General features: G+C 38.2%; 1 protein-coding gene across 1 annotated transcript in view; it reads right to left on the bottom strand.

Moving 5' to 3' along the window:
• Positions 1–16,434, bottom strand: part of EPHA6 (EPH receptor A6) — a 475,355-nt gene that overhangs the window by 148,309 nt on the left and 310,612 nt on the right. The window contains exon 7 of the mRNA XM_070750196.1: positions 6,460–6,622. Coding sequence (XP_070606297.1) covers positions 6,460–6,622 — 163 coding nt within the window. The remainder of the gene's footprint in view (positions 1–6,459; positions 6,623–16,434) is intronic.

The raw sequence follows: 16,434 nt of genomic DNA, 5'->3' as shown, positions 1-16,434 counted from the left end.
CCATATGTACTATCTCTATGCACATATATTTTTAAAAATTTACAATTTTTCATTTGTAAAAGAATTGAGAAGTTTGTGTTGTAATAGTTTAAATATAATCAGATTATTTATTATTTTATAATATTTCAAGTATTCATATTTTTGTAAGAACATGATGCAAAGTTTTAGGGTGTAAAATAAAATATAAATCTACTTAGATTTTTTTTATCACATGTAATGCAACAATGGCTATTTCCATGCAATGTTTATCTACTTTAGGCCTTAATTCCTATAAAGACAAGCAATTAAAGGGAATCAGTACATGCAATAACAAATAAAATAAAGGTGGGTTTTTTTCTAAATTGAGAAACTTTGGAAGGCATCCCTAGCTGAATAGCTGCTCTTATTGTTCTAGTAAAAAGACTCAAAAAATATTTTTTTTATCAGGGCACTGATCAATGTTCCCTCTAATTTTTTTTCGGTGTGGGCGGAAAAGTATAGTGTCTGAGCGACAGTCCCTTTGGGACTGGGCGGCATAGAAGTATAAATAAATAAATAAATAAATAAATAAATAAATAAATAAATAAATAAATAAATCTTTTCTTTTTTATTAAAAGAAATTAATAATTTAAAAAAACCAAAATCCATTACTATTAAAACTAAAACAACCAGCAAAACTATTAATAAAAACAGGTGAGGGTTGGGTTTTTTTCTCTGTTATTATTTAAGTGCTTTTACCATATGCTTTAAATCAAGAGTCACTTCTCTCTCTGTTTCTCTCTCTTTCCTGTCATTCTCTGCCTCAATCATTTTCTCATTTCTCTTTTTTCTCCCCTTTTTTCTATCATTTCTCTTTCTCTTCCTTCCACTCTTCTCTATCTCTCTTTCTTCCTCTCTCTCACTCTCTTCCTTCCTTTCTCATCTTTCTTTCTTTCTCTCTCTTTCTCTCTCTCTTGCTTTCTTCATCTCTCTCACTCTCTTCCTTCCTCTCTCATCTTTTTCTTTCTTTCTCTCTCTCTTTCTCTATCTTGCTTTCTTCCTCTCTCTCACTCTCTTCCTTCCTCTCTCATTTCTTTCTTTCTCTCTCTCTCTCTATCTTGCTTTCTTCCTCTCTCTCACTCTCTTCCTTCCTCTCTCATTTCTTTCTTTCTTTCTCTCTCTCTCTTTCTCTATCTTGCTTTCTTCCTCTCTCACACTCTCTTCCTTCCTCTCTCAACTCTCTCTCTCTTTCTTTCTTTTCTTCTCTCTCTTTCTCTATCTCTCCCCCTCTTGCTCTCTCTCTTTTTCTCACTTTCCCTCTCTTGTTTTCTTTCTCTCACTCTTTCTCTCTCTCGTTCTCTCTCTCTTGCTATCTCTTTCTCTCCCCCTCTTTCTCTCTCTCTTTCTCACTTTCTCTCTATCTTGCTCTGTCGCTCTCACTCTCGTTCTCCGGAGGCTGGCGAAAGTGATTTACAATGTCGGGTGAGCGGGCCAGCGCACGCTCTCCCCATCTCCCTGCCAGCCCTCCCGGAACATTCAAAATAAGAAAACCCTTCGCTCTTACTTTGAATGTTCTGGGCGGGCAGGCAGGCAGGGAGATGGGGAGAGCACGCGCAGGCCCACGCGCCCGCCAGCCCCCGGAGAATGCCTGCCCCGCCTCTCTTGCAGCAGAGGAGAAAGAGAGGCAGATCAAGCAGGCGGGCAGGGGGCAGCCGGCGCGCGCTCTCCCCATCTCGCTGCCAGCCCTCCCGGAACATTCAAAATAAGAAAACCCTTCGCTCTTACTTTGAATGTTCCGGGTGGGCGGGCGGGCAGGGAGATGGGGAGAGCGCGTGCTGGCCCGCACGCCCGCCAGCCTCCAGAGAACGCCTGCCCCGCCTCTCTTGCAGCGGAGGAGAAAGAGAGGCGAATCGGGCGGGGGGCAGGGCCGAGAGGCCAGGAGCGCGAGATGGCCGGAGTCACCATGGAGAGGCAGGGGCAGCCGCAGCTCCCTTCTACTGCCCGTGCCTCCCCGCCCACCCCCCCGCAGGCTGGCAGGGGGATGGGGAGCGCACGCCCGAGGAAAAGGGTGCACGGGGGGTATTTTGGAGCGCACTCGCAGCTTACGGGGAATGTGGCACTGATACTGGATAACTACAGTACTATCTAGTCTCAAATCTTTTTTAAGCTGAGAAAGTGTTGGGCCTACAATTGTTTTAAGCCCTGAAGGAAATGAAATATCTATCCAGTCAGCTTTCATGTCTGGCTATGTGAACAAAATCATATTGGCCTTTCTTATGGATCACCTGTGGTACAATATAATTCCAACTGTCTTGATCTTGCTGGACTTCTTAGTAAATTTTTATATTACCACTCATAAAACTACTAAACACCACAGAGCTTTCTGTTATGGGCTGCTACAATTTCGGTTTGACAATCTTGTTTTTTATTCTTATATGATGGGAAAAACAATCCCTATCAGTATAGGGATAGTCAGTATAAGGATGATACTTAATTGCATATATCTTCTAAAAATATTTATTTATCATTTTAAAAAAGAAGAAAAGAGATAAAAAGACCAATAAAAAGAAAGTGAAAAATAAAAATGTGAAAATATAATATCAATAAGTATACAAAGGAATTGCCAATATTATACAGTTAGTGCTCAATATATTGTTAATGAACAATTAACCACAAAAATAGGGTAATTAAATTAATGTGACTATTTAGATTATTTTAAAACCATGAGAAATTATTTGAAACTCTGAGCTGTGTCACATTCTCCTGTTTGCTGTTGTGGAATATGCCTCCTGCCTCCAAGAGGTAAAATCATAATAGATAAATATTCGTTTCTAATTTCCACTTTGTTGTTCTTTATAAAGACTTAACATTTTGTGTGTTTCTGATTTCAGTTCTACTCAATTCTCTCTCCCCCCCCCATATAGCCATATTCTATATCCTAAGTATACTGCTCAAAAAAATAAATGGAACACTCAAATGACACATCCCACAACGTGGGTCTTCTCCGGGTCCCGTCAACCAAACAATGTGGCTTGGCGGGACCCAGGGGAAGAGCCTTCTCTGTGGCGGGCCCGGCCTCCTGGAACTAACTCCCCCCAGAGATTAGAATTGCCCCCACCCTCCTTGCCTTTCGTAAGCTGCTTAAAACCCACCTCTGCCACCAGGCATGGGGGAACTGAGATACATTTTCCCCCTAGGCCTTTAAAATTTTATGCATGGTATGTCTGTATGTATGATTGGTTTTTATATAATGGTTTTTAACTGTTTTTAGTATTGGATTATACTGTTTTATTACTGTTGTTAGCCGCCCCGAATCTGCGGAAAGGGGCGGCATACAAATCCAATAAATAAATAAAATAATAATAATAATAATAATAATAATAATAATTTATTAGATTTGTATGCCGCCCCTCTCCGAAGACTCGGGGCGGCTCACAACACGATAAAAACAGTATTATACAGGCACAAATCTAATATTAAAAAAAAAACAACTAAAAACCCTATCATAATTAAAAACCAAACAGCACATACATACCAAACATAAATTATAATAAGCCTGGGGGAAAGGTGTCTCAAATCCCCCATGCCTGGCGGTATAGGTGGGTCTTAAGTAGTTTACGGAAGACAATTAGATCTGAATGAATGAAATATTCTCATTGAATACTTTGTTCTGTACAAGGTTGAGTGTGCACAACAGCATGTGAAATTGATTGTCAATCAGTGTTGCTTCATAAGTGGACAGTTTGATATCACAGAAGTTTGATTTACTTGGCGTTATATTGTGTTGTTTAAGCGTTCCCTTTATTTTTTTTGAGCAGTGTATATAAAGGGACTAGAAACTAAAACATACGAGGAAAGGTTGCAAGAACTGGGCATAGATAGTCTAGCAAAGAGGAGGTCCAGGGGTAACATGATAGCAGTCTTCAAATACTTGAGAGGCTGCCACAGGGAGGAGGGGATCACATTATTTTCCCAAGCACAGACAAGGAGTAACGAGTGGAAGCTGACCAAGGAGAGATTCCACCTGGAAATATTGAGGAACTTTCTGACGGTGAGAGCCATCAACTAGTGGAATGGCTTGCCTGCAGAGATGGTGAATGCTCCAATACTAGAAACTTTCAAGGAAAGACTGGACTGCTATTGAACTAGTGTGATGTAGAGTCTCTTGCACCAGTGGGGGATTGGACTAGATAATTTGCAAAGTCCCTTCCAACGCAAGCAAGCAAGCAAGCAAGCAAGCAAGCAAGCAAGCAAGCAAGCAAGCAAGCAAGCAAGCAAGCAAGCAAGCAAGCAAGCAAGCAAGCAAGCAAGCAAGCAAGCAAGCAAGCAAGCAAGCAAGCAAGCAAACAAACAAACAAACATGCAGCTAACTTTTCCATTACTGCATATTTTCCAAGTTTAAATTCTCAATATATGTTAGAACAATGGTGATTAACTGACTCCATGAAATCTGGAGATTGGAGTGCTCTCCTCTTTTAGAAAGTGTGAGCATATTCTGCTTATTCTACAGCATGAAAAAAATAACTTGATATTAAATTTAAAAAGTGATCATTTTTAATACATTGACCATTCAACCATTGGTTGAGCTTACAACCTATTACCAGCTCAATTTTATCTGTTAGTTACATGCTTTAGTTATTGCAAATTGACATCTGTCAGCCAGCAGACCCTCCAGCAGAATGAAAAATAGGAAAGTTGACAGAAAGACAGCTGGACAGATAAAAGAGAGCAGCTGCAAGACACATAGATACAAACTGCTATGATTGGAGCTCTAAAGGAAATGAATTAATGTCAAGAGTATAGATAAATGCAAAATGCATTATAAAGAACAAAAACAAATGTCGCTTTTAAAGGCATGGGCCAAGGTATGATTGCATCACATTTTTCCTTCTTCATATTCTACATATTTAATCCTATTGAAGAACATTTTAAAATAATAATTAAAAAAGTTAAGATAATTGTTAAACTGACTATTTCAGAGGATCAAAATGTTTGGCATTGTAGATCGTTACATCAATTATTTTCATTTTATTATATTTCATAGAAATAACATTCAATAATGGGAAATTTACATTGATCAAATGATTTAACTGATATTAATTCAAGAGTGTCATCCAAAACTAGATGGACTACAATCTCAGGAAGAAAGAATAGCCACTTCCAAATGAGATGGACAACATGTAAATGTAATAAATAAATATATAAAAAATATTCTCATTGTGTACATGGAGCCATGGCTTCTCTCTGGAGCCACTTAAACAGACTCAGATGAGGTACATTCATGTAAACATTCTCTCTCTCCCTCTCTCTCCCTCTCTTTCTTTCTCTCCCATGATGTATATATAAAACAAATTACTCCTGTGGTGCCAGACAATCCTCTTTCTGCTTATGCACCACCATTAATAATAATTCCTAAACTTCTGACTGATCTACATAATGATGTATCTAATTCCAACCTAAATAATTGAAATAGCATAGATTGCATTCCACCCAGAAGAGACTGCATTTTGAATCTCCTATATATAAGGTGGCAGTTTAGTCTTTTGAGGTCGAGAATAGCTCTCCACCCATCCGAGAACCACAAACAGAATCAAATAGAACCCTTGCCTTAGTTGGTTCTCTGGGACCTGCTGGAATGCTCAAATGTCCAGTAGGTGCTGTATAGCAGAAACCATGAGGGTCCTTTTTGAAATGTCTTCAAAGTGGATAAAAAATCTTGGGCGGGGGGTGGGTGTAGAGAGAAATTCTAGGCAGAGGTCTGATTTCACTGTCTCCCTGATCCAAGCATCTGATGTAATATCCTCCCATCAGTTAGCAAAAGGAGTCAGATGACCCCCAATGGGAGGAATGGATGCGCACTTACTTGGGATGGTGAAAAGAACAACTTCCTTCTCCCCGAAAGGGCTGCTTCATCTGCAACTGTCTACCTCTAGCTGGTCATCTGTCTTGATGGGCTCTTTGTTTCAAGTTGAAAGACCTCTAAGATAGGAAAGGACCCACCCCGAAGTTGGGCCTCCAAAACGAAGGGTGGTGGTGGAATGGTGGATGGGGCAAAATTCACCTCTCCTCTGCGATGATGGTAACATCTTGTGCTTATCTCTGGTTCCTTTTCATTATCAGCAAAAATATGTTACACACACACACACACACACACTATTTTAAACTACCCACAGTTACCCTGTTTTAAGAGGTTGGACAATAAATTACATAAGCAATCAATCAATCAATCAATCAAACAAACAAACAATTAAACAATCAATAAATAAGATAAGCGGTCAGGATTTTCTTTTCAGCTCTGCATATTTAAAGGACACGTTGCAAATCAAACCAAACCACTCACGTCTTGGAATCTGAGTGATAAATACACTAATGCGAATACATACAGACAAATATTTTCAGTCAATAATTCAGTTTAGATCTAATATTCCAAATTGCTAGTTTAATTTTAGATGTATAATCTGTTAGTTATACAAAGGTTTGGCCCCTTTGTCTGAGACTTACTTTCATCGCCAGTTTCAAATTCAAACTTCTGGCTGTAGCCACTGTATCCTGTTGCAGTCCTGAGTCTGATATGAAATATATATTTGGTGGCTGGTTTGAGACCTGTGACAATGACACTTGGAGCCTTTGACCTTGTGGAAGAATAGCTGAGCTGTTCATTCTCCTGAGGGACAGAAGAAGAAAAAATAGGATGTGACATACTAGCAACCTTTCAAACGAAATTTTGTTATTAATGTCAAATTGCATTCATTCAAGGGCTAAAAGCCATCACTATGGGTTGTGGCACAGACTAGGCTTAGCTATATATTAAGAAATGTTTGTTTTTGTTTGTTTTTATTATATAGGAAGAATTGACTAATTTGTTTGTTTTTCTTATACAGCAAAAGTTGACTAATTGTGAACTCAAGAGTTAATAATTAGACAACAATTAGATAATATAAAATTAGTACAAGACTACATGGCATTGGACCAGAATACCTCCGGAACCGCCTGCTACCGCATGAATCCCAGCGGCCGATAAGGTCCCACAGAATTGGCCTTCTCCGGGTCCCGTCGACTAAACAATGTCGTCTGGCGGACCCCAGGGGAAGAGCCTTCTCTGTGGCGGCCCCGGCCCTCTGGAATCAACTCCCCCCGGAGATTAGAACTGCTCCCACCCTCCTTGTCTTCTGTAAACTCCTTAAGGCCCACTTATACCACCAGGCATGGGGGATTTGAGACACCTTTCCCCCAGGCTTATTATAATTTATGTTTGGTATGTATGTGCTATTTGGTTTTTAATTATGATAGGGTTTTTAGTTTTTTTTCTTAATATTAGATTTGTGCCTGTATATATTGCTTTATCATTTTTTGTGAGCCGCCCCAAGTCTTCGGAGAGGGGCGGCATACAAATCTAATAAATTATTATTATTATTATTATTATTATTATTATTATTATTATTATTACACTTATAGAAAATGGCGATTATACATTTGGATTGCAAATAACTACTAAAAAATAATGTATAAATATGGGAGTATTCCAATGTCTGTTACTCACTTCTACTGGCAGGTAGTGCCAAAATGCCGGCACTATCTGTAGGCAAAAGAAAGGAAAATTAACTCTGTATTTTTCCTTGTAACCCTGAAACAGAGTTATTAGCTTCTTAGATTGGAAATTGGTTTTTATGCATACAATTATCTTGTAGATTTGTATTTTGTTACTGAAGTAGCACTGGAAATCCACTCTCTAGGGAGAACTAAAAGCATCTATATTTTTTGTATGTTATAATGGATTTCCTTCAAAATCAGTGTAGTAAAAATTCTTGAATTAAATTATTTTTAGACATAGTCCAACCACTATAACTGCTGCAAGATTGATAGGACTATTAGCAGTTTAGTGGTTCTTTGAGAATTTCTTTGATTCCTCTTTTGTTCTGCCCCAAAACTTCAATATACCACATGTGAGCATGTTCCAAATGATTAAAAATGTTTCTATACATCTCATTTGGTAATAAGTGAAACTAGATCATTTTTTTAGTTTGTAAGGCTTTGAGGGATAAGGCAAAATGATTCACATATTTAATAATAATAGCAATATTTTTCCAGTTCACTACATAGTTGCAATTTTGAGTTTTTTTAATATATATTTTCAGCCTTACCTTAACTTCAATCTAACAACTAAATCATAATTCATCCTAGAAAATAATTATTATGTAATGAATAACCTACGTGGTTTCATTTACATTTCAGTTTTCAGAATTCTAAGTGCAACCTATGGAATTCTGGGAGACGAATAATTAGCAAAAAGTATCCGCTTGGTATGCTTTATCTGTGATAAAGCAAAAATATAGTGTATATAGTATTAAAAGGCATTTTATGTCTAATGTTTTAGATTAGATTCAGTAATCTAAACATTTCAATGTTCAGAATTCTCAGTGTAGCCTAAGGAATTCTGGGAGCCATTGGGAAGGGCTATGATAAAGCATAAATACAGTGTATTAATAAGGACATTTTATGTCTGATGTTTTATATTAGATTCAATTATGAATTATGAAAAAACAACCCGTAAAAAAAAGGAAATTTTCTCTCACCAAGGGATTCTGTTATATTAGCACTGCAGGTTTGAAATATGAAGCCCTGTAAATAAAATTGGTCTAACTGTCTCTAATCTTATGCAACTAAAGTGAAAATATTTATGGCATGGCATAGTTTTACATGCTGTTCTAGAGAAACAGTGCATCATCGCTATCTTTGCAGTATCTAACAATTGCTATATGATTAAGTTGTTTTCAGGACAAAGGAAGCACTGGGGGAAATATTAAATGATCTGTCACATTCATAATTCAAAAGAGGATAGACAGTTAAAAAAAATCCCTATCCTATAGGGTGTCTTTATTTTGTTATTTATTTTTAATGACGTCTTCAGAATATTGTTACATTTTGCAATAGCAATCCATTGGTAAACTGAACAAGAAAAAAATATGAAATATTTCTGTATATATAGAGTATGCAAGCCAGAACATAATAATAATTCCCCCAAAATGAATTAAATTTTGCCTATTCATTAAGTGTTATACTATCACTGAAAAGGAAAGAATATGGTTCCAATGTCACTGTTCCTTCAAAGCCCAAAATAATATTTATTTCCCACTTTGAAAAAAAGTAGTAATAAAAATATTAGCTGACATCCTAAGAGAGTCTCATTTTGTTGGCAAATACTGGTTCCAACATTTAACCTTAAAAATCAAAGAAAATAATTAATCCATATCCAAATTGATTGTATAACTGAAACTCCTTCATTTTATTGCTTTCATTTTATTTATTAAAATAGATCGATTAAACTCTGCTTTGTCTTATTAAAATAGGTCTATTAAGTCTTAAATACCCTTAAAGAGTTAAGATGAAATAAAGAAACAACAAAAGGGAAATAAACAAAAAGAAAATCACATAACATTTTACTTCAACACCCTGATTATCATATTATCACAACATGCTCAACGTACACGCCTAGAGTCCCTAGGGAAATGGGCAGCATAAAAACTGAATTAAATAAATAAAATAATAAGTACCCTGAGGAATCCCATCACATTATCAAGTGAACTATGGTCCTTCTGTATAAAAAAGTGAAAATATATTATTATTATTATTCAATTCAATTCAATTTATTAGATTTGTATGCCGCCCCTCTCCGAAGACTCAGGGCGGCTCACAACGACAATAAAAACAATATAACAATGGAACAAATCTAATAATAAAATTACATTAAAAACCGCCAACAATTTAAAAACCATACAACACATACATACCAAACATAAAATATAAGAAAGCCTGGGGGAGATGTCTTAATTCCCCCATGCATGGCGATATAGGTGGGTCTTGAGTAACTTGCGAAAGACAAGGAGGGTGGGGGCCATTCTAATCTCCGGGGGAGTTGATTCCAGAGGGCCGGGGCCGCCACAGAGAAGGCTCTTCCCCTGGGGCCCGCCAAACGACATTGTTTGGTCGACGGGACCCGGAGAAGGCCAACTCTGTGGGACCTTATCAGCCACTGGGATTTGTGCGGTAGAAGGCAGTTCCGGAGGTATTCTGGTCCAATGCCATGAAGGGCTTTAAAGGTCATTACCAACACTTTGAATTGTGACCGGAAACTGATTGGCAGCCAGTTCAGGCCACGGAGCTGGTGTATAGATTTGTATTACTAAACTAGAAACATCTAAGAATACCAAAATTATATTGGTAGAACATATAGATAATATACTGCTCAAAAAATAAATAAATAAAGGAAACACTTAGATAACACATCCTAGATCTGAATGAATGAAATATTCTCTTTGAATACTTTGTTCTGTACAAAGTTGAATATGCACAACAGCATGTGAAATAGATTGTCAATCAGTGTTGCTTCCTAAGTGGACAGTTTGATTTCACAGACGTTTGATTTACTTGGAGTTATATTGTGTAGTTTAAGTGTTCCCTTTATTTTTTTTAGCAGTGTATTTGTTTTGTTTAATAATAATTTTTTTTAATCAGTTTGATTGTGATAGAATCATTCTTCCTCAATTGAGATCTGGTGCAGGATCAAAACAAACCTATGAATAGATAACTAAATCTCTTAGTTCAATGATATAATTTGATGAGAAGCATGTTTGAGATTTTAGAACATATAAAGGATAATAATACTGATTGTAATAATACTGATTACATTGCTTAGTCCACGAAATGAAGCTTGCTTGTTCGATATACTTCTGTCTAACATTATGAGGAATGGAATGAAAATAATAATAATACTGTAATAGAGATAAGTGAAAAAGGCAATATTGCTTTATGAAAGAATAGTACAATTGACAGTTTCTATTCATTATGAGTTTTGGAAAAAAATCAAAGTAAAAGCATAGCAGTTGCAAATTGGGAATGGAATTTTGGTGGCAAGTTGTGATGGTCATTAAGTCAAAGAACTCACTGAACTTGACTTGATTTTATGATCATTTTTACAGTTCGCACCACAGGCATCTTTTTCTGAAAACTTGCATAAAAAAAAAAGGAAAATAGCAAAAATTGATTCAAATCACACTCATTAACTATGAGCCAGTTGCCAACTGCCTGAAATGTCATGTGACTGTGGAGTGAGGGTGTGGCACAACATATCATGATGGCCAGAAGTTCTTTATGGGCTCTAAAGAATTCTGTCCAAGGTCATTGTAACCCTAAATGGTCATTATGTGACCAGTCGCATGTTCAGGACTATTTATAGTTAGAAAGATAAATGATGTGATGGAGCACACAAATAAGATTTTTCCTTGTATGGTAAATACATATGAAAGAGAATATAATACCGTAGTAGAAATAATATTCCCATGTATAATTGTTCTGATTTACCTATACCCGTGATTGTTCTGTTTCGTAGGCTTCTGATAAATTCCAATCTCCAGAAAATCACTTCTTTAATAATAAAACTCACTCTTTATTCAAGCTCAAGCAAATACATGAATGCAAATGCGGGGTTAAAAGTAGCATAGAAGCAAATTCTATCTCATTTAGAGCCAGCTTTGATCTGGGTCTGGGAAGTGCGCCAAACTCAGTCTTTACCTAACACTCATTCATTTACTCAAAACATATGCATTAGCTCACTGAAAACTTTTCCTAGTGCAGCATTTAGCACAGATTGTCTTTTTGAGGCAGAAATCATGATTTTAAAACTTCTTTTTAAGCACACACCCGGTTTCTCGTCTCTTCCATAGAACTATTAAGGTTCCACGCTCCATTTCCCACAACCCCATTCCTTTATATTGCCTGGAAGTGACATTACACCTTAAAGAGCTAAGGCTGTGAATTAATACCTTTTACTCTGGATCTCCTCTAGCCTTCTTGCCATTCTTCTATAGTGAGGGTTTATCCAATTGTTTTCTACTAACATGTCTTCCCCACTGTCTGGCTGAGACCATTCTCCCAATATCATATCAGCCCTCTCAGGCTCTCCCCAATCACTTTCTGTCTCACTCTCACTCTCATCTTCCTCTGGCAGCCCCCCTGGCCCAGGGTACCCAGAGGGGCTTGGCTCATCCTCTTCAGAATTAGACATGACTTGAAGTGGACAAGGAGCACTCACAACAGTAATCAGGATTCCTCTTATCTGCTGCTACCAGTGTGCTGTGCATGCAGCATGAGGACTCTTGCATACCTGCATGTTCTATGCGCATGTGTGTGCGTTTATCCCCACATGCTCAGGAAGTAAAAATGTGGAAATCTCATGAGGGGATGTGTGCACGAGAGAGATTTTGGCGATTTTTTGCTTCTGTGCATGCGCAGGAAGCAAAAAGACCAAAAAAATCAAGAAAAAAATGGATAACTGCTGAAGAGATTATTTATTTATTTATTTATTTAATTCATTTATTAAATTTGTATGCCGCCCCTCTCCGTAGACTCAGGGCGGCTCACAGCAGTGATAGAAACAATGTACAATACAAATCTAATAATACGAAGTTAAAAACCCATAATTTAAAAAACATGCACACAACACACCATACATAAATTATATAGGCCTGGGGAAGATATTTCAATTCCCCCATGCCTGATGGCAGAGGTGGGTTTTGAGAAGTTTACGAAAGGCAAGGAGGGTGGGGGCAATTCTGATCTCTGGGAAGAGTTGGTTCCAGAGGGCCGGTGCCATCACAGAGAAGGCTCTTCCCCTGGGTCCCGCCAAATGACATTGTTTAGTCGACGGGACCCGGAGAAGGCCAACTCTGTGGGACTTAACCGGTCGCTGGGATTCGTGCAGCAGAAGGCGGTCCCGGAGATATTCTATATTATATTCATTCATTAGCTACTTGAACAGACAAAAAACGACATAAACAAAATAAACATAAATAATAAATCAGATTTTTGAGATAGCTTCCTTCTTTATTTGTACTTTTCCAAAGGAAGTGTCAGTGGCTTAGAAAATGAGTTTTTTCTTTCTTTCTTTCTTTCTTTCTTTCTTTCTTTCTTTCTTTCTTTCTTTCTTTCTTTCTTTCTTTCCTTCCTTCCTCCCTCCCTCCCTCCTTCCTTCCTTCCTTCCTTCCTTCCTTCCTTCCTTCCTTCCTGTCTTTCTGCCTGCCTGCCTGCCATCTATCTATCACAATTTATAATCTATAATATGAATGTCTTGAATGTCTGTACCTGCTAATGTGGTTCCACTACGATGGGTATTTCATGTGGGCTGCCACCCCCACTAACATTAGGTTATTCTTTTCTAACATGGTGATGACTAAAAAATTTGTGCTCTTCGGATTTTGATGATTTATTTTAAACAGTAAAGTTGATTGCAGGTTATAAGGTTACAAATAAATCAAACACCCCTTCTTTATAACTATAGGTAAATAATATAAAAAATAAGTGTTGTTCCTTGAAATTAATGAATATGTATTTTTCTTTTCAAAAATTTTATTAGTTTCGCAGAACATAACTGCCAGAGGATGATGGATTAGTTATACATATAATTGACCCAGGTCAATTGCAGTTTAATAAAATTATAACTGAATTATATATCAGGAAGAAAAAAGAAGAAATAAGGCAAAATGAACATAAATCAGATTGGAAAAAAATAGACTACATCTGGAACTTATAGCTTACCATAATTAATAGAACAGCGATTATCATAATAAAAAATTTAAAAAAGATATATTAAAGTTTTCATTTTAATTTTAAGGGAGTTTGAAAAGCATAAGGTCTTATAAGGTTCAATAGTATAGAAAAGTTCAAATTTAGAAGAAATTAGTATAGCTGAAATGGAAATAGCTGAGGGAGAAATATACCCTGTAAAACACTAAAACGGCTCAGATATTGATTGCTCCTTTTCAGCTGTATATATCACTTCATTAATGCCAATTTTCCTACACAAAAACTTTGGAATCAATATGTAGAATACTAAGCTGTGCATGTTTATGAAATTGCTCCCAAATAATAGAAGCAATGTCATTAATACCAATTCCCAATGTTGCAGAGCAGTGAAATAAAAGCAGATAAAACAATCCTGAAGATAATGACAAACAGTTCCTGTAAAATGCTCAAAACATTACAAGTATTGTTTTAAGATCTTTCACATTAATTATATAGGTAATCTCTGCATTTTATAAATCTGAAGTGAATTCCCCCCCCCCCCCCAATGGATTTAAGCCTAGCTGTCTGAATTAAACAGGTTTTAAACAAACATTTATTTGTATGGCAGTAGAACTTGAAATCCCCTCTGTAAGATCCTACTATTATGTTTTTCCACAGTAAATTATCTTTGACTATAGATTTATTGAATATCCCCACAGTTCAATGACTGGAGATAATAGCTTCTAAAATTAGAACGCTAACCCAGTATTTCTATATATTGTATTACCTTGGGGTAAAAAGAGTTACAGGCAGTTTTACCTCTTCTGGGATAAAAGACACATTAAAGGGTATTATTTTGTTTGAAAGTAAATTAGGAATCCAATCCTTCGTAGAGTGGAAAAGCAATGAAAGATGCCCAAAAAAGAATTGAGACGTATTTATCATTTTCTTCTCAGATGGTGAAACTGAGTCTTTTTATCTGCCATATTTTGTTACTTTCTAAGAGCTTGAATTGGACATAATGTTACACTAGAGCAGCAGTCCCCAAACTAAGGCCCATGGGCCAGATGCAGCCCGCTGAGGTCTTTTAACCGGCCCGCGGCAGCACACAAGATTTTACCGATCGATATAATAAGCTCCCGAATCTCCTTGTGAGCACACCTCCACTTCTCTCTCTCTCCACTTCTCTGGCAGGCACCGCCTCTGCGCCCTCCCCTTCACTTTGCCCCAACAGCAGCTGCCATTGGTGCAGTGACAGCGGCGGCTCCTCTCAGACCAGGCCCCACCAGTGGGTGCTGCTTTCCGTGCAACTCTAGCCTTCTCCCACGCCAGCTGGTGCGTCCACCTCACTGCTGATACAGGCGGCGGGGACCGTCCTGTCCCCCTTCAGGGCCTCTTTGACATCCCTTCCCGGCAGAGCTGCTGCGTCTGTCTTCCCAACAGCTCCTGCTGCTGGCACGCAGCTGTGCTCACCCGAAGCCTGGCATTGATGCTGGACAGCGGGCTTCGGGCTCTCGGCATCAGCAGCTGCCACGGGGCCGTTGTTGTTGTCGCGGCAGCTGCCCTGTGCCGGCCAGCAAAGCTGCTTTGGAGGGAGTTTGTTGATTTAAGTTTAAATTTACTTGTTAATAAAGAAGTATAAATTACTTTATTACTTTAATTATTAATTACTTAATTACTTATTACTTCTTTATTTTAAATATTGTATTTGTTCCCATTTTGTTTTTTACTTTAAATAAGGTATGTGCAGTGTGCATAGGGATTTGTTCATAGTTTTTTTTTATAGTCCAGCCCTCCAACAGTCTGAGGGACAGTGAACTGGCCCCCTGTGTAAAACGTTTGGGGACCCCTGCACTACAGCCATGATAAAGAACCTATGACATGCATGCCACAGGTGGCATGGAGGGCCCTCTCTGCGGGCACACCAGCCATTGCCCCAGTCCAACTCCACCAAGTGTGCACGAATGCCTCCTACTGGCCAGCTGGCTTTCAGGTTTCTGCCACACATGTGCAGGGGGTGGGGCGGGGAGAACACGTACAGAGGGTGCTTGCATTGCATTTTGGGGCCTTGCCTGGTATTCCTGCACCCCATTTTGGCTTTCAGGTTGATGCAGGAGCCCTTCCAGTCCCAAAATGGGTCATCAAGGGTGCAAACCTCCCGGTCACAATTCAAAGTGTTGGTTATGACCTATAAAACCCTCCATGGCACCGGACCAGATTATCTCAGGGACCGCCTTCTGCTGCACGAATCCCAGTGACCAGTTAGGTCCCACAGAGGGGCCTTCTCCGGGTCCCGTCAACTAAACAATGTCATTTGGCGGGGCGCAGGGGAAGAGCCTTCTCTGTGGTGGCCCCGGGCCTCTGGAACCAACTCCCCCCGGAGATTAGAATTGCCCCCACCCTCCTTGCCTTTCGTAAGCTCCTTAAAACCTACCTCTGCCATCAGGCATGGGGGAACTGAGATACTCTTTCCCCTTAGGCCTTTACAATTTATGCATGGTATGTTTGCTTGTAGGTATGATTGGTTTTAAAATAAGGGTTTTTTAGTTGTTGTAGTATTGGATTTACATGCTGTTTTTATTATTGTTGTTAGCCGCCCCGAGTCTACGGAGAGGGGTGGCATACAAATCCAATAAATAAATAAATAAATAAACAAACAATGACAAAATGTTTAGCTGCACTATAGCTTAATGTTATAAGCTACTCTACAAAACCTCCCAGGGCAGTATAAAATTAAATCAAGAGAGCAACTAATGCAGAGAAATATAGTTGTCAATGTTTTTTTTTCAATTACAATTATTTGAAAGATTTAAAACATATAAAAATAATTATGGTATGAGCAAAGTAAGCTAGAATCTGAACTACAATTGTGTATTACTGATGAACATGTAATTTCTAAAATGTACAAATCTCATCTTC

Source organism: Erythrolamprus reginae, chromosome 4 (genome assembly GCF_031021105.1).
Source record: "Erythrolamprus reginae isolate rEryReg1 chromosome 4, rEryReg1.hap1, whole genome shotgun sequence".
Classification (NCBI taxonomy): Eukaryota; Metazoa; Chordata; class Lepidosauria; order Squamata; family Dipsadidae; genus Erythrolamprus; species Erythrolamprus reginae.
This window is presented reverse-complemented; position numbering and strand designations above follow the sequence as displayed.